General features: G+C 50.6%; 1 protein-coding gene across 4 annotated transcripts; it reads left to right on the top strand.

Annotated features, from left to right (window-relative positions):
• The first annotated feature begins 990 nt into the window (after window positions 1-990).
• Slc9a5 (solute carrier family 9 member A5) lies at window positions 991-20,210 on the top strand. 4 transcript variants are annotated; one of them, XM_075977189.1, is made up of 16 exons: window positions 991-1,511; window positions 5,101-5,403; window positions 7,008-7,171; window positions 7,371-7,449; window positions 7,717-7,894; window positions 8,404-8,624; window positions 8,856-9,058; window positions 9,284-9,373; window positions 9,470-9,540; window positions 10,226-10,355; window positions 10,939-11,027; window positions 11,131-11,257; window positions 15,319-15,489; window positions 15,976-16,039; window positions 16,669-16,803; window positions 18,254-20,210. In XM_075977189.1, exons 1-16 carry the CDS (start codon window positions 1,118-1,120, stop codon window positions 18,724-18,726), a joined length of 2,892 nt encoding a protein of 963 aa, XP_075833304.1. In that variant the 5' UTR covers window positions 991-1,117; the 3' UTR covers window positions 18,727-20,210. The 4 variants fall into 4 exon arrangements, with proteins under 4 accessions (XP_075833304.1, XP_075833303.1, XP_075833306.1 ...); XM_075977188.1 differs by having other exon boundaries at window positions 15,973-16,039; XM_075977191.1 differs by lacking the exons at window positions 15,319-15,489; window positions 15,976-16,039; window positions 16,669-16,803 and having other exon boundaries at window positions 18,254-18,612.
• Window positions 20,211-23,095: the final 2,885 nt, after the last annotated feature.

The following is a 23,095-nucleotide window of genomic DNA, read 5'->3' as shown; positions in this document are numbered from 1 at the left end:
AGAGGCGGCGCTTGGGTCAGCCACTCAGAGAGCTGGTGATCCCGTTAGTTCCACGGGTAGGAGGGCGGGAAAACCCGAGCTCCGGCTCCGCCTCAGAGCAGAGGGCGGGGAGACTTTCCTTAGGCTTAGTATGGGCGAGGCTGCAGCGGGTCTTTGCGGGGGATTTCTGGGCAGTTTGGGCATCCATCTCTTGGGATAATCTCTTTTAGCTGGACCACTCTCAGTTGTTACGGGACGAGATGGATCTAATTACCAGCTTGAAAGATCAGTGAAAGCATTTCTCTCCTTGGAGAAAGCAATAAGAAAGGCTCTCTTTTAGTTAGGAACAAGAAGTGAAAATAGATTTCATATTTGAAGGAAGAGGTGGATTCAGTCCCCTTTAGCTGTCGGGGCGGGGGTAAGAGGACGAGTGCTCTTTCTCGAAAAAGACTGGAATGAGTCAGTGTGAGGAGGCAGGTAGCACATGTTCCTTCAGCTTGGATGATGAATGAAAAGTGGAGACAGTCTTCGGTTTGGGGCGAGATGAGTCAAATGCCCCAAGTTGTTGCTAGTTTAAAGGGAATTCCATAAGATCCTCTTAGATACATGGAATAGGCGGATAGTTCCCTGTAGTTTGAAGGAAAGGGAAGTCAGTGCCTTTCCGTTCCGGAGAGAAGAGGAATATGACCTTCTTTCCAACCTGGAAAGAGCTGGGATCGGTCCCGGCCTGGAGGTTTCTGGGTACGTTGAGGGCAGCGTTGTCCATCCAGGCTTTCTGGGAGTGCTCAGTGCGCGTGCGCAGCTCTGGTCCGGGAGTGGGCCGGTTGGGGGTCCCAGGTTTGGGAGATCGTGTTCGGAGGCAGCAGTGCGCCGCCCCCTGTGGGTTTCACAGCGTGGCGCCGGGACCCGCGGCCTGGGCACCAGGGGCCGGTGGCCTGCAGCTGGGAAGCATTCTGCGGAGTAGCCGCGCTGTCTCTGCTCCCGAGACCCCTGTCCTTCCCGCTGCCCCCCGGGACGCGGTGGCTGAATCCGGGTGTGAGGCGGTATAGGGGAGCATACTCGAAGGAGTGGGTTTCAGGACTCGGGGAAAGGAGGGCTACGCTGGGGAATTTCCGGAGATGAGACTAATCTAGAAGAGATGGAGGAGGGGGTCCCAATAAGAGTCCTGGGCAGGGTCTCGGGGTCCGAACCTGGCCTGGGGGGTATCGGAGCCCGGATTGGGGGGAGTGAGCCCCACGTGCCTGTGACGCGGGGGCGCCGGGTAGGCGGCGGCGGCGGCAGCGACGCGGGGCCGGCGGCCGTACAGTGCCGAGAGGGTGGCGAAGCAGGCTGCAGGATGCTGCGCGCCGCACTGCCTCTTCTGCTCTGGCTGCCCCTGGCGGGGGCGGGGGCCACCGACGAACCCACCCAGGAGTCGGTGCCGTTGGGTGAGCCTCCTCCGGGCTTGGCGCTCTTCCGCTGGCAGTGGCACGAGGTGGAGGCGCCCTACCTGGTGGCCCTGTGGATCCTGGTGGCCAGCCTGGCCAAAATCGGTGAGTGCGTGTGTGTGTGTGTGTATGTGTGTGTGTCTTCGCCCGCGCCCAGGCTGGCGGCCCGCAGCGGACCCGCCTCCAAACCCCTTGGTCTCCAGATCTAGTCCTCCGTCTTGCCCTGTGCGGGGACTTAGGCTCGAATTCCACACATCTCGGTTCTCACCCAGTTCCTGCGCCTCTTGTGGGTCTCCCTCCTCCCCTTCTAGGTTGGTAGTTCCGAGGACTTGCCTTTCTAAAGGGTTGCCTGTCGCTGCTCTCTTTAGCTCCATCTTTGGACTGTTTCCCGTTTCCCCTTCCCCTTGTAGTTAGTCCTCATCAGTAACCGTCAGTAAGGCCTCTTCTCCAGACATTCAGCCTTTCAGAGACCTGTCAGTAATGAGGACTCACGGGGACCCTGAAGAGATGACATTCTCCTGGGAGCCCAGGCATTCTGGTTCCGAGAAATTATCCTTCCCTGGCCAAGAGTCTGAGATCTAATATCTCCTGAGATACCAACCCATCACCTTTCCTGCAGTTTATCTCTCTACCCACAAGATGTTGCCACCTTCTTGCGCATAGGTGTGATCCCACCCTCCAATTCACCTTCTTCCCTTCACGATTTAAGAAACTTACGTTTTTGGGGGGTCTCTACTGTGTTCTGACTGCTCTGGGCGCTTTCTTGGATTCGACCTCTTTCAGGCCTCACATTGAAGATTGTGCTCACACACATTCCCCCATTAGAGGCGCTTTTCCTTGCCTCTTCCCCCCTTTCTGACAGCCAGTATCCCTCCTCCCAACGGAGACCCTCCTCCTTTCTCTCTCTTGTTCAGGCTCTGCTGTGGGGGTGACTTAATTATAGCTGAGCGTTGCTACTCACTCTCCGTCTATGCTGGCACAGCTTGTACTCCAGTCTCACCAATGAAGCCTTCATGTAGGAAATCTCACAGCCTAGAGTTTGCCCCCTTCTCCTCCTGGGATATTGCTAGGGTACGGAATTGCTGGGCTAGAACTCTCCACTCCGCCTTGGCAGCCTGGAATTAATAATGGAAAATGGAACTCTAAATATCTTCAGGGAACCTGATTCTGCCAAAGAACTGACTTTTTGATAGGTCCTGGACTTGCAGTGCTGGGGTTGATACGTGCTGAGGGGAGGAGAAGGGAACCAAGGATGGGGCTGAAGGTAGGAAGAGCTTTGTCTGAATTCACCCAAGAGGAGAGGAAGGAAGAAGCTTCAGGTTGGGTTTGTTGAGAAGCCCATGGATTGTGGAAGAGTTCCTGTCTTACTTAAGGTTTACAGTACCAAAGTCACCAATAGCTAGTGCCATTTCTAGATAGTTATCTAGTTGGATAACACTTCCTAGAGAGGAAGAAGAGGCCATCCTCTCCAGCCAAAAAAAAAAAAAAAAAAGACCCTCAGAGAGGAAGGGAAAGATATGCAGAGTATTCTGGAACACTTTGCAGTTTCATAGCTAGAATGTAGACCCTCCTTCCTTTCACTCAACACATTCTAATGTAGAGTTCACTGTGTACTAGGTAGGCTCAGGCTTTTGAGTGCAGGTCCCAAAGAGCATTGCTTTAGCCCAGTGGCTGAGGTTAATAAGGACCCTTCCTCTAGCAGTGTCTGGGAGCCTGTATGGGGCATGGGCTGAGAGCCCAAGGCAGAACCATTTTAGGGACCAAGGTAGGAGAATCAATAGTGTTGGCAATCCTTTTCTTACACTCTCCTCTTTTCCTAGAGACAGATGTGTTATTTCTCCAGAGTCAACTTAATGCGTATTTGTTGGGGGCCTACTATGTATCCAGCACTACACTAGGCACATTTGTGCCTTTCATGTATTTTATCTTTGTGATGGACATTTTCTTATGCTAAAGAGAAGAAACTGACGTTTAAGTAAATCAAATAGCTTGCCTGACGGGCTGGAGAGATGGGTCAGTGTCTAGGAGCACCTCTTGTGGAGGACCCAGCTTCAGTTCCCAGCACCCACGTGGCAGCTCACATCTTGTCTGTAACTCAGTTTCCAGAGCTTCTGACTCCTGTTTGTGGCCTCTGTGGACTCCTGCACTTGCATGGTAGACACATACACGTAAAAAAAAAGTAAAGAAAATAAATCTTTTAAAAACTTGCCTGAGATCACATCATTAGAAAATGATGTCAGAAGATATCTGAGATCTGACTGTTATATACAAAGCTATCTGTCTGTCTGTCTTTCTATTTATCCAGACAGACTATATAGCCCTAGCTAACTTGGGTGATCTACCCACCTCTACTTCCTGAGTGCTGGGATTAAAAGCATGTGCTACTGTGTCCAGCTACACAAAACATTTTAAACTGAGCCAATATAATAAAATATGCACCATTAGGTTGGGAGGCCTACAGTGCTTCTAAAAGGAGCAATGTGTGCATGTGTATATGTGTGTATATAGTATAATACTATATTAACATAGACCATGTTATATTAATAGCAAACGTTTATTGAGTGCTTACTATAAATCAATATGCTAAGTACTTTTTTTTAAAGGAGGTAAGAAAAAAGTCTTGCTACATAGCCCAGGCTAGCCTTGAGTTGAATTCACTATATAAACCAGATTGAGGGGCTGGAGAGATGGCCCAGCAGTTTAAAAAAAAGTATTGGCTGCTTTTGCAGAAGACTCCAGCTTGGTTCCCAGTACACACATGGTTGCTCACAACTGCCTGCAATAACCCTTCTAGGTTATAGACACCTTCTAGATACTCTCTGCTGGTTGGCCTCCTGAGACACCAGGCACATACTTGATGCACTTACATACATGCAAGCTAATACTCATTCACATAAAAATTAAAATAAATGAATTTCTAAAAAAACACCCAAACCAGGTTTGCCTTGAGTCACAGCAGTCCTCGTACCTCAGCCTTCCGAGTACTGGGTCGACAGGTGTATGCTACTATACTTGGTTGTCTGCCCCACAGCCAGTTACCGGAGATTGCTTCTAGAACCTCCTAACTGGTAGGCTATGCTTTGCTATCTGGTGTCTATAACTGAGCTATGTCCTGACTTTATCTTGAGACAAACTTACTAAATCGATCATTGGTCTGCCCTACCAGGTCCAGCTCTAAATGTTTATAAATTGCTTTATTTAATCTTCACAACCAGCCTATTAAACCAATAAAAACAATATTGTTTTTATTCCCATTTTGATGGTGAGAAAATTGAGAGCCACAGAATGAGTAAATGGAGGACCTCGTCTTCAAACCCAAGCAGCTAAATTTTAGAGCCCCCGATTTTTTTCCTCCGGCAATCTTATGCATGATATAGAGAGACCGCTTAGCATTTGCTTAACTTTAGATGATTGCAGCGGATAAAAGAGGTCAGAGAAAAATGTGGTCAGTCCCTGAGGATAGCAGTGCAGAGGTGGGGGCATTTTCAGAAAGGTTGTGGGGGGGGGGAGCCAGAGCCTTGCAGCTGCGGAGAGTTTATAGCCATGGAGTTTGGGGAGTCTGGAGAGTCTGTATTTCTTTCTTCTTCCATTGGTCCTAGAGCCAGGGATTCTAACTGGTGAGACAGGACTGGAGGCCAGGGTGTGGGAGGCTAGTGTGTGGCTCCCCACCGATTGTCTTCTTCTTGCATTACAGTGTTTCACCTGTCTCGGAAGGTAACATCTCTGGTCCCTGAGAGCTGCCTGCTGATTTTGCTGGGCCTGGTGCTGGGAGGCATTGTCTTAGCTGTGGCCAAGAAAGCTGAGTACCAGCTGGAGCCAGGCACCTTCTTCCTCTTCCTGCTCCCTCCTATTGTGCTGGACTCAGGCTATTTCATGCCGAGCCGCCTGTTTTTTGACAACTTGGGTGCCATCCTCACCTATGCTGTGGTGGGCACACTCTGGAACGCCTTCACTACAGGTGTTGCCCTTTGGGGCCTTCAGCAGGCTGGATTTGTGGGTGAGTAATCCTAGGACCTGGGCTGTTAAAAATAAATAAATAAATGACCTTGCTGGCTCCCTTCTCCAGCTCTGAAGGTCAGATGCTGGTGAGTCCCCTGGGGGCTTGGTTGTAGGTCCGTCCATCCACCTGGAGTGCACGGCAGTGCTCCAGATAGTCTCCAGTCCTAATTTTGGTCACTGCCAGTTGGATCTGAGCCTGTGCAGCATGGCAGCTGAGCAGGGGCCTGCTTCCCAGCTGTGTGTGGGCTGCTGCAGCACCGGAGCCCGCAGGAGCACTCCCTTACCTCCTGCCCTCTGTCACCGCACTACCACTTGCCAGCCCTGCTTCCTTGAGCTACAGCTCCTCATTCCTACAAGGATTTACAATCCTGGATACGCCCAAGCTATGCCAGGTGGTTTCTAGTTTTTATTTTTAATAAATACACATTTTACATCCACAAAATGCTAACTGCTGTACTAGACAGTCTTTCCTGTTGTCTCCTCCTAAAGACTCTGGTGAGATAAAACTTACCTCACTTTTTAAAAAAGATTTATTTATCTTATTTGAATTGGTTTTTGTCTGCATATCTATGTGTGTATGAGGGTGTCGGATCCCCTGGAACTGGAGTTACAGACAGTTGGGAACTCCATGTGGGTGCTAGAAAATGAACCAGGGTCCCCTGAAAGGGCAGCCAGTGCTCCTTAGCACTAAGCCTTCTCTCCAGCCCCTAACTGACCTCATCTAATGGAAGGGCCAGTAGAGCTCCTTGGGTTCATTTGGTACCAGGACCTGTACTTAGCCTCCATTTTATTGAGGCTCTGCATTTAGGCCCTCTCCCAACCTCCTCTTCATTTCCCGGCTCAAGAAATCTACCCAATCCCAATACTGAACATTCAGACTTCTTGTAAGGTGAAAAAGAGAAGCTCGCAGTTCCCAGCTGGGAACTCCAGTCTTGTTTTCTTAATAAAAAGTGAAACTGTTTGGGGCAGGAAGGAAAGGGAGAACCTCAGATTCTAATCACAGTAATAATTCTAATAATAGATGGTACTGGCTCCTTACCATCTGTTAGGTGCTCGCTAAATAAAGGATGCTTTGAGGTTGATATCATTTTCATTTTGTGTACTGGGACACTGAGGCTCCCAGGGTTATGTGGCATATTCAGCTCCCACCTATGGCGCTCTCCATACTGTGTTCAGACCTTCCTTTCCTGCTGAGAACTGTGTAGACGCTGCATCCGTTTGGCTGAGAACCACAGGTGTGGGAGAAACCGTTTCCTGTTCTCCTGGGTAATAAAGCCGATCGGCAGCCAATTCTGCTTGCTGGCAACTACTTTTACTGTTGCTGCGGTTTTTATTACCAGCACCACCTGAGTGGTTTTGCAGCCATCTTGTGAGTTAGGCAGAGATCATGTCATGGCAGCAAGAGCCCGCATCCCAACAGCTAGTGATTGCAAAGCCAGGTCTTAGGCACAGGCAGCTCAAGCCAGCAGTCTCCTCCCTTTCCAAATTCCCTTTGGGTTTATTTCTCCCCAGCAGGGAAGCTTGTGGGCTGGTCACAAAGAGCCCTGATGGAGGCAGAGCCATCTTCACCAGTCAGTGCTGTCTTCCATCTCTCCCCACTAGCCCCCAGGGTCCAGGCAGGCCTGCTGGACTTCTTGCTGTTTGGAAGCCTCATCTCGGCAGTGGACCCCGTGGCTGTGCTGGCTGTCTTTGAGGAGGTGCACGTCAACGAGACTCTCTTTATCATCGTCTTTGGCGAGTCCCTGCTCAATGATGCAGTCACCGTGGTAAGGATGTATAGCGGACTGCCAACCCCTGGCCCTAGACTGTCCTGCTCTGCCAGTTGGGTATCTGACTGGCCTTAGAGCCTTAGACCTTCCCCCGTGGCCCCCCTGGGGAGGAGATAGGGTCTGAGCTTCCTCCTTTTCCAGCCCACTTGCCCTCTGTGGCCTCCTCCTATAGCCTGACTCTCCTCTTGTCACTCAGGTGCTGTACAAGGTCTGCAACTCCTTTGTGGAGATGGGCTCTGCCAATGTGCAGGCCACTGACTACCTAAAGGGAGTCGGTCAGTATTTCCCCCGAACCTGGCCAGCATTCACTGTCTGCCTTTCCTGGGGACAGAGGAGGCTATTCTGATTGCCTCGTTTCTTGCTCTCCTCTAGAGAGGAAAGGGGTCTGGGAGGAGCTTGCCCTGGGATCCTAGTCTGGGATCCTGAGCCCCAGGGAGTGTGGTGGGTGTCTGCCTCTACTTCTTACTAGGCAGTATTCCTGTCAGCCCAGCTTGGGGAGGGTCTGGGTCAGGGGTCATGCTGACAGCCCACTCCTCCCCCAGCCTCCCTGTTTGTGGTCAGTCTGGGCGGGGCAGCCGTGGGCTTAGTCTTTGCCTTCCTCCTGGCCCTGACCACACGCTTCACCAAGCGGGTCCGCATCATCGAGCCGTTGCTGGTCTTCCTCCTCGCCTACGCAGCCTACCTCACTGCTGAAATGGCCTCCTTGTCTGCCATTCTTGCGTGAGTTCTGGGGGTACCACAGGCAGGCAACTGGGAAAGGGCCCTGGAAAGAGTCATATTTTACGTGGCCAGAAGCAAGAGCTTAAGGAATCTGTAGGCAGCACTGAGCCCTTGTGATAGTAGAGAAGCTTTCCTCAGAGGAGTCTAAACCTCAGGTCTTCTTCTTGAAGAACTGTCTGGGCACCTGAAGGCTCACACTTCCTCTCCGTCAAGTGCAGGCTAAGCTGACAGTATATTTCAAGACCCGAAACCCCTGGTTGCTATGGGTACAACACCCTAGAGGATGCCTCAGAGGGTTTGCTACTCGGAGCAGGGGGCACTAAGTGGGGAGCCTGGAGCTCTGTATCCATCCCAGGACTGTCACTGATTAGCAGTCTTCATGCGTCCCTGAGCTTTGGCTTGGACAGTCTGACACACTGGTGGGCAGCACCCCGGCCTGTGGCATGCGCGCGCCTGAGAGGGGCAGCCTCCGGGACCCTTCCTCACTTGCAGTTTTGTTTCTCTCCCAGGGTGACCATGTGTGGCCTGGGATGTAAGAAATACGTGGAAGCCAACATCTCCCATAAGTCACGCACAGCTGTCAAATACACCATGAAAACCCTTGCTAGCTGTGCTGAAACAGTCATCTTCATGCTACTTGGCATCTCAGCCGTGGACTCTTCCAAATGGGCCTGGGACTCTGGGCTGGTGCTGGGCACCCTCTTCTTCATTCTGTTCTTCCGAGCCCTCGGTACTGCTGACACCCTCTGATTCCCTGCTCTTTCCCCTGTCCCTCTCTTTCTCCTCTCACCCCACTCCTCGTCCCTCAGTCTAAGTCCACATCCTTGTTAATTCCTAAGCTACCCTCAGTGCTCGCCTGTCCCAACCCCTGCCAGACCTTAGCCCAGATGCTTGGTGCCATCCGTTCCCAGTGTCCTCCACTGCCAACTCCTTGCTCCTGCTGGCCTCCCTCCTGCTGTAGGCGTGATCCTGCAGACATGGGTACTGAATCAGTTCCGGCTGGTCCCTCTGGACAAGATTGACCAGGTGGTGATGTCCTATGGGGGCCTTCGGGGGGCTGTGGCCTTTGCTCTCGTCATCCTACTGGACAGGACCAAGGTCCCTGCCAAGGACTACTTTGTGGCTACCACCATTGTGGTGGTTTTCTTCACAGTCATCGTGCAGGTGGGAGTGCCCAGGAGGCTAGGTGGGGAGAGGTTCAGCAGGCCCTGGGAGAGTCTTGAAACACTTTGGGACGGGGCTTTCCTTTCCATGGCGGGGAGGCAGGGACCCGACTTCTCAGACCTTGAGTGGAATCAGGGAGACGAGATGTGGAGCTGAGGCCTAATTATTGGGAGAAAAGCCGCAGGGCACTGAGCAGGGCAGGGCTCACCTCCTGCCTGTTTGTAGGGGTTGACCATCAAGCCACTGGTGAAGTGGCTGAGGGTGAAGAGGAGTGATCATCACAAACCCACCTTGAACCAGGAGCTACATGAGCACGTGGGTACCAGAACCCCATCCCTCTACCTGTCCCTCTCTCGCTTCTCCTATGTTGGCAGAGTCCTGATCCAGTCCCCCTACCCACCCCCATTCTAGACTTTTGACCACATTCTGGCTGCAGTGGAGGACGTTGTGGGGCACCATGGCTACCACTACTGGAGGGACAGGTGAGGGAGCTGCCCCGAGGCTCCTTCAGCAGCAGTAGGCCCTACCAGCCAGGGCAGCATGGGGGATATGCCACCCTTCTGAGAAGGGACACAGCCAGGTTCAGGCTGGGTGACCTTGCCTGAAGCCCTTCAATGGCACCCCAGTGTTCTCAGGATAAGACAGAGTTCCCCAGGGTGGCCTGCCAGACCCTCATGGTCCAGTACTTGCCAGATTCCTGCCCCGTTATGCGCTGTTCTGTTTTTGATGGTCTGCCTGATGATTGCACAGGCTCTACTTAGAGCCTCAGAGCCCACCATGTGGTCCAAGCCTGGCCACAGAGACCACTGAATGTGTTCTGTCTACTAGAACACTGCTCCACCTTCCTCTTGCTTAGATTTGAATCACCCTTCAGATCTAACCACAGACCTTAGAGACCCCTGGTCCCCCAGGCAAGGACAAATCCTCATTATCCTTGGTAGTTTTTGTCATGGTTATAATTTTTACAGCTATTTGAAATAATTTTAACTAATATCAGACTCTCTCCTAAAATTGTAAAGGCTCTAAGAGCTTTGGGATTCTCCTTGGCTGAGATTCATACCAAGAAAGCCAGGCCAGCGCTGGCGGTGTCCCTGCCCCGTCTGAGGAAGGGCCAGCCAGCCACACCTGGAGAATGGTACTCAGGGCTGGGCCTGGCGTCCTCTGTAGGTGGGAACAATTTGACAAGAAGTATCTAAGTCAGCTGTTGATGCGGCGGTCAGCCTATCGTATCAGAGACCAGATCTGGGACGTGTACTACAGACTCAACATCCGAGATGCCATCAGTTTTGTGGACCAGGTGGGCCAGCAGTTACCAGGTAGGCCGGCGGGGATGGACAGATGGTCAGCAGAGCAGGGCGGTCAGGGATGACAGGCAGGCAGGCAGGCTTGTTAGCAGGGGCCAGAGAGTTGACATTCCCAGCTGGCTCCAGGGTGCTGTGAGGTCCCAGCTGCTAGAGCCAGCCTGGTGTTGACAAGAGTCTGGCAGGCAGTAGAGAGAGGTGGGGAAAGCTGGACTCTAGAGTCAGCACACAGTTCAACTGTTATCGCGTAGAGGCCAATGCTTAGATATGTTACTTACATTGCCTGAGCTTCAGTTTCTACAGTGAGAAGAAAGCAGCAACAAGAATAGGACAACCTAGGTTGGTTTAAGAATTTCAGTATGTGCAGTGTTTCAGTATGTGGTAAAACAAAGAACAAAATGATGCCTGGGTGTGTGGCTCGGTGGTTCAGCACTTCCATAGCGTTTGAGAACCGAGTAGCCCCCAGCTCAAACCAAAATAGAGTGTTCAAAATAATTGTTCACACACTGTTCTCTTTATTACCCTCTGTCTGGCCACCTTCATCTGATCCTTGTCTGACCTCTGTCTTGACTCCCACAGGGAGGCCACGTTTTGTCCTCCACAGGACTCGGTCTACCCTCTATGCCTAGCAGAAATTCTGTGGCAGAGACCTCTGTCACCAACCTGTTGTGAGTCCATGAGTCCCTTCCCCTTCCTCGAGCACCTTTGCCTCTGCCCCTCCCCGCACCCGTGCTGCCCACTCCCCAGCACCCATGTCCCTGCCTCCTGCAGGAGGGAGAGTGGCAGCGGGGCGTGCCTGGATCTGCAGGTGATTGACACGGTCCGCAGCGGCCGAGACCGGGAGGATGCAGTGATGCACCATCTGCTCTGCGGAGGCCTCTACAAACCGCGACGCAGGGTGAGAGCTTGCTGGACGGGCCAGGCCCGAGTGTGCTGGGGAGTGGGTGCAGAGGCCCATACCGGACACTGAGGAGGCACTTGGTACCGGCTTATGCCCAGTTGAAGGCTGTGGATTTTATCCTTTGCTCTTGTTGTTGATTTGGGGGAGGGGGTGCACACTGCACTGTCCGTCAGATTAGAAGGCATAAATTGAGAGCTGAACCAGTTGGGACTTTAGCAGGAAGCATTTTGGATTGGAAGCTGGGTGTGAAGAAGGAGAGGAGCACAAAGGACATGGACATTGTCCCGGAAAGGAGAGGAAGAGAGAGAGGGGACAGAGCCATGAGAAGCAGTTCAGGATGGAAGCAGGGCCCTGAGAAGGGCTCTGGAACCAGTTTAACAGGGGAGAGGTGGATTGGCCCTGGGCAAACTAGGTAGCTTTGAAGCTGTGGGTCTGGTAGGGCCCATTCCCACCCAGGAGGGGATCTTCGGTAACCCCACAAGGGGGCAGCAGGCCATTATCCTGGGCCTTTTGAAATGCGAATCTATTCAGACAGTACTAAAGCAAGGCTTTGAGAACACTGAGATGGAATGGGCTTATCACTCTACATGCAGCTCTCTATGACTTCCAGTTCCGCAGAACACGCTTCAAAGGCTCCCAGGCAGCTTCCCCGACACAGGCACTCTTGCTCCAGTGCCCTCTTCTCCCCTGCTGTGTCTCTGGCCACAAGAAGCCCCTCCTCTCCACCCCTGGGAGGAGCTGCTAGGTGGCTGTCTAGGGCAAGTTACAGGGGCTCGCCGCTGTCTTTCCTTGTTCTAGTCTTGCTATTAATGCCGCCCAGGATGCCTGGTTTGGCTCACCAACTTAGGGCTTCATACTGTCTCCCCACTCTGCCAAACCCTCATGTCTTCCTCAGTTCATGACTGTCAAACCCACCTCATCCAACTCTTGTTTTCCATTTAGTGTTTTTCTTTTGCAAAACTGCAGTGGAGAGAATGCAATGACTCTCACTTATCTCTTACCCAACTCTAATAATTATCTGTGCATGATTAAGCCTTTATGGTCTGTAATCCACCCCACCTGGCCCTCACTTTATCTTACAGCAGACTCCAGGCATCATGTCACCTCATTTGTGAATACCTCAGTAAATGACAAGAGCTCTTTGTTTGCCTTATTTTGTTTTTAAGTTTTGGCTTCTTTGAGACATAGTCTTGCTAGTTGCCCTAGGACTGGCTTCAAACTGGGAATCTTGCCTCAGCCCCAAGTACTCTGATTACAAGTGTGAACCACCACCCCAACTGGCAAGAACTTTAAAATATAAGGTTAGGCCAAGGAGCTAGGACAGTGGTAGACCATTTACTTAGCATCCGGGAAGCCCCAGGTTTGATTCCCCATCATTGCAAAAACCAAGTCAAATCAAACCACAGTACTGTTATTATAATATAATTCCTTCCAAATGCCCAGTAAGTGTTTGATAAATACCTGTTTTTTCCTAGCTGGTTTACATAACTCAAGATCCAAAATAAATTCACAAATCATATCTGGGAAATATGACCTCTGTTAAGAAAAACTGTAATAGTCCGGGCAGTGGTGGCTCACACTTTAATTCCAGAACTTGGAAGGCAGAGGCAGGCGGATCTCTGTGAGTTAGAGGCCAGCCTGGGTTACAGAGCAGGTTCCAGGACAGGCTCTAAAGCTACACAGAAAAACCCTTTTTCGAAAAGTGCCCTCCCAAAAAAAAGAAAAAAGAAAAACTATAATAGTCTCCTTCTTTTTCCCTTTATTATTTATAGAAGAAACTAGATAAAATCTTTCTTGATTTTGCTTACTATGTCCCAGAGTTATTTAGCATGTTACTCCATTTCTTCTGGTTACTGAATCTGGAAGCTGATCAGATTCAGGGCTTCCGGCTATGCTCTATACTTCTCATTGTGTTACGTCATGTTGGGGGGTGTGTGTGCACGTGTCTCGCCGGTGGGTTTGATTCAGTGGTTGTACAGTTAATTTAAAAAGAACTAGAGCAAGTTTGTGCTTGTTTGCTAGATGTCGTCTTATTTGATTGGGCCGTCATTCTTCATTTGGATCCCATGTCTACCACCAAATGTCTCTTTCTCAGATCCATATCATCTGAAAGCTTGCTAAGCCTGTTAATTTTATATTCATCTAAATCATCATAAATATTGAACATGATAGAGCTGAGGACAGAGCCCTGTGGCATGCTACCAAAGACTTTCCTCCAGACTGACATGGATGGAGCATTTTGGGGTATGGTTATTGGTTATTCAACTAGTTCTGAATCCATTTAGTTGCACTATGACATGGTCCCTGGTTTCTTATGTTCTCTCCAGAAATAGCATTAGAGATAGTATATAGTTAATTAAGATTATAGCTTACGAGAGATATAGGGACTGGAGAGAAAGATTTGGAAGCAAGCACAGCAGAGATCTCATCATTTTAACTGTCCTGGGATTCCCTGAGAAGCTTGATGGAGTATTCTTGGCTTCATCTCTTAGAGATTTAGATCCTGTCGTGTGGAGCGGGACTAAGAATCTGTGTTTTTAATAAGCTCCCTGGTGATTCAAATGCAGCTGGTCTGCTGCCTGCTGTTTTGAAGCTGCAGCTCATGTCACCGGGGTTAGTTGAAGTGGAGAGAATGTGTAAGTTCTCTGGGGAGAGTGTTTAGAGAAAGAGAGCAGAGCCAAGAATAATACCGAGGAATATACATGGGAGAAAGGAACGGGAGCCTGCAAAGGAGAGAAAGGAACCCTTGGAGAAGGAATAGCAGAGAGTGTCTCTGCCTGGGTAGAAGAAGAGCTAGCCACCATACAGAGGTCAGGCTGGTACCTAGGCAGAGGCTTCAGGACTGGTGACCAGGGAGAAGGTAGCACTGCGACCTGATGGAACTGGAATGGCACTTTTGGTATTTAAGGAAACACTAGACAGGAAAGAAAGTGTCCCAATCAATTTATAAGCACTTGGCCTCAAAAGACAGAGAGGAGAGGCGGTGAAAGAACTTCAAAAACAAACAAAAACAAGGGCAGGAGCTTGTCTGAATGCAGAGGTCAAGTGGCTACTGGTAAGAAACGTAAAGATGCCGGAGAAATAGGAGGGAGCTGAGAACTGAGGGAGGCAGGAAGCTGAGCAAAACCCAGACAGGGCCGCTTTGTCCCAGAGGTGGGGTGGCATTTCCAGGTACTTAGGTAAAAAAGAAAGGCAGATGGGAGACTTCAAGGAGCTCGCAGAAGTGGTTCAGAGAAACAGAAATTATGAGTAATAAGAAGGAACAAAGCCAGGTGTTGGTGGTGCACGCCTTTAATCCCAGCACTCAGGAGGCAGAGGCAGGCGGATCTCTGTGAGTTCTGGGACAGCTTGGACTACAGAGCGAGTTCCAGGACAGTCAGGAGTACACAGTGAAGTCTTGCCTTGGTGAGAAAAAAAGAAAAGAACCAGATAGAATGTGAGACACGATGAAGTGACCAGGAGAGCCTCTCGACAGTCTTCTGGCGATTACCTCCCTCTAGGGAGGAAAAAAGTTGCTCAGCTTCCAACAGCAGAAATAGGCAGGCTGAGTGAGTGTGCAGGGAACTCAGTCTTTAAGAGAAAGAGTTAAATGACAAAGATAAAGGGTTGGCCCTAAATTATGTGTACTTGCTGGGACCAAAAGCAGGACGAGTCTGTGTAGCTCCCTGGGGCTACGTGGACGTGTGAGCCACAGAGGGATAAATGGACTTGCAGAGGAAGTGGCTCTGCTGTTTTATAGCAGCCCTGAGGAACAAAGTACAGGACCTCTGCCTCTTATCGCCTCAGATTAGAGAGGGTGCAGGGAAGGGCAGCAGAGGATAAGGAAAGCCGCGTTTGGAGGGATAACTTGTGGGGAAAGGGAGGCTTTCCTTGGTGAACTGCCTACAGTCTCAGGCTGCAATCCTTTTGTATGTTTTAATTTTAGTTTTTAATCTATGGCTAATTCTGTAAAAGCTGGGCTGGCAGGACCTGTGATGAACATGTTGGGGTTGTGGCCTGGGGTTCCTGTGGGAAGCCAAGGCACCCAGCCTCACGGCAGGGTGGGCTGTCATTGCCAGTACAAAGCTAGCTGCGGCCGTCACTTCATCTCCGAGGATGCGCAGGAGCGGCAAGACAAGGAGGTCTTCCAGCAGAACATGAAGCGACGGCTCGAGTCCTTCAAGTCCACCAAGCATAACATCTGTCTCACCAAGAGCAAACCTCGACCTCGCAAGACTGGTCACAAGAAGGCACGTCTTTTCTCAGGGGCACCTCCCACGGGGCTGTAGGGATAGGAAATAATCCTGAGTCCTCACGCACTGGGACTCAACCCAAGGACACATTTTGTTTAGTCACCCTCGGGGGTTTGATGACTGAGGCCTTTGAACCGGGTGTGTGTGTGTGTGTGTGTGTGTGTGTGTGTGTGTGTGTGTGTGGCTTCAGAGGGATCACTTACTCCCAGACGTGAAGCAAGAAAAGGGCAGAGTTCTTAGTGAGGCATTTTAGAAGCCCTTCAGCCCAGGTATCCAGAGCCCCAGATAGGAAGTGAGTCATTCTTAGACTTCTCAGTTCCTGCCTGGCTGACCAAGCAATAGTGGGGTGTAGAACCGTTGTGATAACCACCCCCCACAAAGTTAGGAAGGCTTGTTCTGTTGACTTTGTCATTTTACAGGGTTTGTGGATGGGGTAGTAGAACCAAGCCCAGAATCTTAGGTTTGCTTTCTGGTCCTCAGAAGGATGGTGTGGCCAATCCTGAAGCTACAAATGGGAAACCTCGAGACCTGGGCTTTCAGGACACAGGCAAGCAGGGAGCTTCAGGGATGGAAGGGAGGAGGGGAAGAAGTCTGTCATCCAGATCCTGGAGGGAATCCTCTGGGAATACAGCACCATGAGCTGGTCCCCTCCCCCAGGGACTAGAAAGGCACACTTGAGTGTTGGGATAATTCCGATCCGTGTACCGTGTATGGCAGGATTGCTGATTATGACTGCGGACTGTTAAGGACTTGGAAAAGGTCATGGAGACGGTAGACTGGCCTGGGCCTTACAGGATAGGTGGAACCAAAGGCCTAACGTTCACCATCAAAATCTAGTTCCCTTCAAGGTGAATGTTAATGACCCGTCCAACCTTGCGGGTGCTAATGTCAGTTGATCTGGGGCTGACAAGAGAAAGAGCTGGGAGGTATGGCCCTCATGGCTTCCTCTGAGGACTTAGCACCTTTTGATTGCCTCCTTGGGCTGTGCAATCTTCTCTGTTTTCCCCTCAAACCTGACACTCTAGACTAGTGCCCAAAAAGGCTGAAGGAAGATGCTGGTACCTTCGCCAACACGGGCTTTGCCTGGGGGAGGGGGCAGGAGCTAGCTTTAGGCTGTTCAGTACCAAGAAGCAGCCACTGGGTTGGCCACCCTGACTCAGCTCTGCCCTTGTCCAGCTGCTGTAATCCTAACCGTGGAGTCTGAGGAGGAGGAGGAAAGCGACAGTTCAGAGACGGAGAAAGAGGATGACGAAGGGATCATCTTCGTGGCTCGAGCCACCAGCGAGGTCCTCCAAGAAGGCAAGACCTCAGGTAATGCCTCCCTGGCAGTCTCTCTCCCTTGTACAGCCGGCTTTTCCTCTGTTGGTTCTCCTGGCCTCTGCTCCAGAACGCGCTCTTCCTGTTTGCTGGTTTATTCACCGCCAGCATTTGCTAAGCATCTCAACTCTACCAGAAACCTTATATGGCGACCTGCCTTAAACCCTCACGATACCTAAGATGGGGAAACTGAGCTCACAGAGCCTTAGAGACTGGTGAGCTGTCCAGAATCGCATGATAAAAACAGGACTTGAACTTGACCCACCTGACCTCAAAGACCACAGTCTGAGGAACACAAAGTGATAAGCAGATCTAAAGGCGAGCTCACTTGTGATCCAGGCTTAGCACGTCCGCCTGCACACACAGCTGTGAGTGAGGAGGTCAGCATCATGGGAGGAACCTGAGCTCTCAAGATGGAATCCTTGTGGACAAAAAGCAGCATACATGTTTCTGCGTGTGGAGAGCTCCCTCCTAGTGCTAGGGTTTCCGTGGTAGTTGGCGCAAACACCCAGGGGGCATTAGAGAAGTTTATTACAGAAAATTTCAAAATATGAAATGACAGAATAGTGACATAAACCCCACCTGTCCGTTTCCCGGCTTCGGTAATCACCTGTGCATAGCACGTCTTCATTTATGTCACCGGTGACCCTGGTTACTCAGAGTTCTGATGAAGAAAACCTCAAATATCCTCTCATTTTTATCAACAAATACTTCAACATGAAGATAAGCGTTCTTCTTTAAAACACAACCACAATAACCATATATAAAATCTCATTCATAAAATATCTAGTTGGAGCAGGGCAATGGGAGTCAGAGGCAGGTGGATCTCTGTAAATTCAAGACCAGCCTTGGTCTACAGAGCAAGTTCCAGGACAGCCAGGGCTGTTTCACAGAGAAACAAATTGGGAGTCAGATGTCCTTGGTTTTAATTTTTGTTTATTTATTTTGAGTCAGGGTCTCCCAATGTAACCGAGGCTTGCTTGGCATTCCTTAGCCCAGCTGGCCTCAGATGCGTGATCTTCCTGACACTGCCTCCAAAGGCTTTGGCCTGGCGCTCCTCCGTCATTGCCGCGGTCTCACTGGTAGGTCAGGATAGCCTGGCGCTCCTCCGTCATTACCGCGGTCTCACTGGTAGGTCAGGATAAGGCTTAGCAGGATGCAGTTTCTGAGCTGGTGCTGATGAAGGTGATCAGAGAGACAAGACGTCCTTCCTGTTTGGTTTTCCTGAGCTGCAGTTAATTGCCATCTGTTCAGTATGTCCCCTGTGAACGACTGTTCTGAGTGCAGCCCTGTGCACAAGAGAAAGCAAAGCAGTCTGGTGCTGTCTTCCAGGAAGGTGTTTATTGAGCACAGCACAGATGAGTGTAATATGGTGACCTTGAGTGCACTTGAGGATTCCACTTCGCTGATAATGAACTCACGTGTACTCTCTCTGTGTTCCCAGGAAGCCTCGAGGTGTGCCCGAGCCCACGCATCATCCCTCCTTCCCCAACCTGTGCAGAGAAGGAGCTACCCTGGAAGAGTGGTCAGGGAGACCTGGCTGTATATGTGTCTTCAGAAACAACCAAAATTGTGCCGGTGGAAATGCAGAAAGGCTGGAACCAGAGCATCTCATCCCTGGAGAGCCTGGCATCCCCTCCCTGTACCCAGCCCCCTACCTTAACCCGCTTGCCTCCGCACCCACTGGGTGTGGAAGAGACCCAGGTTCCTCTTGACGTGTCTTCTGACCCTCGTTCTAGCTTCGCCTTCCCCCCGAGCCTGGCCAAAGCTGGCCGTTCCCGCAGTGAGAGCAGTGCTGACATCGCCCAGCAGCAGGAGCTACAGCCTCTCATGGGCCACAAGGACCACACTCACCTTAGTCCCGGCACTGCCAACTCTCACTGGTGCATCCAGTTCAACAGAGGAGGCCGGCTGTAGCCCAGGCCTCAGGGAGGAGCAGGATGTGGGGCCCCTGTGGGGAGTGCTCCTCAGGCAATGGGCAGAGGAGCCTGCTCAGCCTACTGTGGGGCCAGAGGGGCCTGGACTGAAGTGGCTACTGGGCCTCCTTGGGACCAGTCAGAAGGGTTTCCTGGCCTGGTTCTCACAGGGCCCCTTCTCACCACTCTCCCTGCTCTGAACCCTTTCCACTTCTTTCAAAAACCGGCTCAGGATCCAGTCCAGAGTTCTAGGGGACAGACCTACAGGCTGATGCCCCTTCCCTAGGGCGTCTTCCTGGACTTACTGTTGGCAGCTGTTCCTGTCCCCAAAGCAAGGGCATCTTCCTTCTGTGGACACTGGTCTTCCCTGTCCTCCACCCCACTCGAGCACCAGGTGAGGACCAGTGCTCCGGTAATGAGGCTTTGTGAGGGGCTGGTCCTCAGAGTGACTGGGGTAGGATGCAGTGCCGGCTCCTTGGCTCAGCCACGGGAGTGGTCGGAGTCTGCCTCTGCATCTTGCTTTAGCCCTTTCCCTTTGCTGCCAGATGTTGAGGTAATGGTGCCTCTTTTTCTAGGACTAGGCCCTGGGCCGGGCTTTAGGTCAGAGCTGCTTCTTAGCCAGTCGGCTGCTCTAGGCCTGAGTCTGGAACATCCTGAGACTTGGTTTTGAGATTTCTGAGTAGGAGACAAAGAGGCCTCTGGGCTCCTATGTCACCCTCTCAAAATTTTCCCAAAGGGAGAAGGAGCCAGGTATCCTAGAGCCGCTGCGCCATTACCGTAGGGGCTAGGATGCCCAGCTGCAATGTTTGGGGACCGCTGACTGCAGCAGGTGGCTTTCCTGGGGTTAGCCCCTACCTGTGTTTTGTACCTTAAACCCAAGATACATTAAATATCTCGTAGATGGATGAGTGTCCTCGGTCCATTTGTCTCAGGCTTTCAAGGGTGGAGACAAGAAGGATCTGCCTGTTCCCAGATTTTCAGGGGTAGAGAAGAGCAGGGGAGATCTTAGAATTCTTAGTCCCTCTGGTCCTCCCAAGTACTTCTCCAACATTATCTACCCCCCTAGCAGGAGGTGTGGAGTGGCAATCTAGGGGACCACTGTATGGGTTGGGGAAGTAGATGTCTCAGAACTGGGAGCCCACAGAATGGGAAGGGTCAGCATGGAGAACGCCCTGGAGGGCAGGGTCTAAGCTATCCGAGGGTGAAGCCTCTGTGTAGTACCACAGAGACATTGTAAATGCCGAGGAGAGTGTAAGGACAGGTGTGAGCCTAGTGAACAAGTGTCCCCGCATATGACAGGCAGGAAGTTCAGCTCCAGGGAGTTGGCTACCTTGAGAATTTATGAGACAAATCAAAGCAGTGTGGGTCCTGAAAGCCTTAGATAACAGCATCCCCCAGCCTAATTCCCACTGTGTCTCAACAATTTTTTAAAGCATCTTTGAAAATAAACACCATAAAATTCACTTATTTAAAATATACTGTTAAGTTTTTTGTTTGTTTTGTTTTTTAACTGGGTGTTTTATCCGGGTATGGTGGTGCATATCTCTAACTCTAATCCCAGCATCCAGAGACAAAGGCCAGGCAATCTCTATGAGTTCAAGGCCATCCTGGTCTATGTGGCAAATTCAAAGACAACCAGGGCTACATAGAGAGACTGTCTCAAAACAAGATTTCTTTTTGCTGTAGTCGTGTAGGTATGTGTGCCCGCATGTTCATGAGTGCAGGTGCCCTGGAAGCCACAGGCACTGAATCGCGGGGAGCTGGAGTACATGTGTTTGTGACCCTCCTGACTGTGGGTGCGGGTAACCAAACTCTGGTCCTCTGGAAGAGCAGCAAGTGCTTTAACCACTGAGTCTTCTCCAGCCCCAGGTTTTAGTATGTTCACATAGGTGTACAAACCTTCTCCTGATGTAAGAATAGAACGTTTTCATCATTCCCCCATGAAGCCTGGACTAAAGTCTCTCATCCCATCCACCACACGGCCGTAGGCATCCACTTCTCATGTCTCTGGGTCTGAGAACCTTGGAACACATCAAAGACCCACAGACTCAGCCAACATTTTTTTTTCAGTACTAGACACGGGGAGTGGGGGCCAAGGTAAGGAGGAGGAAGAGTGACTTAGTATTATCTTCAAATTGCTAACAGCTGGCTGAGAAGACCTGCTAGTTAATTGACGTAGTTACCAATCTGGATTCGATCCTAGCACAGTTACTGTCTCTGTCATCTGGGGCCTGTTACCTAAGCTTTTTGAGCCTAGTTTTCTCATCTCTAAAATAGGATAGCTGAAGCAGGGTGTAGTGGCCAAATGCCTTCAATCCTAACACCAGGGAGGTGGGAGAAATGGATTCCTGTGGAGTTAAGGCCAGCCTGGTCTACACAGCAAGTTCTAGGCTAGCCAAAGGTAGATAGATACACAGTGAAATCCTGTCACAAAAACAAAACAACAATAACAGAAAGTGTTAGCCATCATACTTAACACTTCATAAGATTACTGCTAGGATTAAAATGGGAAGAGAGTGTCCCAGCCCTGGCTCTGTGGGTACAAAGTGTTTCATTATCTCGTTCATTCTGCAAGGCAAAGATGCATGGAAAATGCTGCGGGCCTTTGAGTTCTGGGAAGAGGGCATCAGGAAAGAAGAGTAATAGAGTGTGGAATCTCAAGTAGTGGATTCCAAGGAAGGGAAGCTAGAGATGGAAGGACATTGGCTACTTCAGCAGCTCAGAGTCGGTGAAGAGGATGAAACAGGTGGCAGCTGTCCCGCCGTTTTAGGCTGGCGAGCTGCTCCAAACTGAAGCTCCTGAGCGTACTCCAGGGTGTCTGTTTTTTGGAGTTAGGAACTCACTGTGTAGCCACAGCTGGCCTGGAACTTGTTCTGTAGACCACGCTGGCCTCAGACTCATAGAGATCTGCCTGCCTGTGCCTCCAGACCCCACTGGGGTTAAAGATGTGTGCCACCATGCCTACCTAGTTCAAGAGTTTTGATTTTTTTTTTTTTTGGTTTTTTAAGACAGGGTTTCTCTGTGGCTTTGGAGCCTGTCCTGGAACTAGCTCTTGTAGACCAGGCTGGTCTCGAACTCACAGAGATCCGCCTGCCTCTGCCTCCCGAGTGCTGGGATTAAAGGCGTGCGCCACCACCGCCCGGCAAGAGTTTTGATTTAACAGATTCTGGAGGCCTCAAAAGTCAGTGAGCACAGGTTGGGAAAAGCTGTGAGGCTCTGTAGGAGCAAGTAAATCAAAAGTCTGGCCTCTTGACTAGACAAAGTGATAGGGTGGTTATACTACCTGGGATGACTGAAGAGAACTGATTAACCCATACCTTAAAGGAGACCGTGTGTGTGTGTGTGTGTGTGTGTGTGTGTGTGTGTGTGTGTGTGTGTGTGATTCAGATGTTATTCAGAAGACATCCACTTTGAATTTTTGAGATAGGTCTCTCACTGGCAAAGATTGCAAGTGTGTGCCACCATGTTTAGCTTAAAAAAGATATTTTGATCAAACTCAGGGCCTTATGGTTGTAAGGCAAACATTACACACAGAATTATCTCCCCAGCTTCCGTCCATCTTAAGAAAAAAAAAAAAAGACAGGACCTTGTTATGAAGGTCTTGCCTGGAACTTCTTACTCTGTGTAGATCAGGCTAGCTTTGAACTTGTGATCTTCCAGCCTTTTCATGTCAAGTGCTAGCACACCAGACATATGCTGCAGCACCAGGCTAAAAGAAAGGATTCTGATGGCGATGAGGGCCTTCCAAGTCAGAGAAGGTGGCATGAAACAAAAGACTTTTAGTCAGCTGTATTTCCAAGAGCCATCTGGGACCCAGGTAAAAAGGCTATGATGCCTCTGGTGGCCTTGAATGTCACACCACAGAGCCCGGGTTTATTTAGGTCAAAGATGAGGGAGGGTTTGGAGCGTTTTAGGTATTGGTTGGCTTTGCTGCTTACAGTATCACAAAAGAAGGGTACACAGAATTTAAGGTATTACAGCTATTTGTCCTGTATCTGCAAGCCTAGCAAAGCTCAGAGGTCACTTTTTCTTTCCTTTCCTTTCCTCTTTCTTCCTTCTTTCATTCCTCCCTTTAATTGATCAAGAATCAAGACAAGAGAGGCAGGAGAGGCCCAGTGAAGGAGCAGGGGAGGGGCCTGCCCACATTGTACAGCCTCAGTGGAAAAGGCTTTCCTGAGTAGACTCAGCATCCAGCAGAAGCAGAGACGGTCCCCATGAGTCACTGCTCAGACTTGCAAGCTCAGCCCACAAAGCCTGCTGTGGTCAGCCAGCCCAGGTTGGCTCTAGGCCTAGTCCTCCGATGTCCCCCACTAGGCCAATGTCTGTCCCTTTACCATCCCAGATTTGTGTGTCGTACAACTCTCTGCTAC

Source organism: Microtus pennsylvanicus, chromosome 6, assembly GCF_037038515.1.
Source record: "Microtus pennsylvanicus isolate mMicPen1 chromosome 6, mMicPen1.hap1, whole genome shotgun sequence".
In the NCBI taxonomy this organism is placed as follows: domain Eukaryota; kingdom Metazoa; phylum Chordata; class Mammalia; order Rodentia; family Cricetidae; genus Microtus; species Microtus pennsylvanicus.
Note: the sequence above shows the minus strand (reverse complement) of the source record. Positions and strands in the feature narration are given on the sequence as shown.

Excerpts from the sequence above, each read along its gene's own strand:
- Slc9a5 (XM_075977188.1), top strand. The coding sequence starts at position 1,118 with ATGGAGGAGGGGGTCCCAATAAGAGTCCTGGGCAGGGTCTCGGGGTCC. Across the intron at positions 1,512-5,100 it reads GGCCAGCCTGGCCAAAATCG|TGTTTCACCTGTCTCGGAAG; the intron begins GTGAGTGCGTGT and ends CTTGCATTACAG. Across the intron at positions 9,059-9,283 it reads TCTTCACAGTCATCGTGCAG|GGGTTGACCATCAAGCCACT; the intron begins GTGGGAGTGCCC and ends GCCTGTTTGTAG.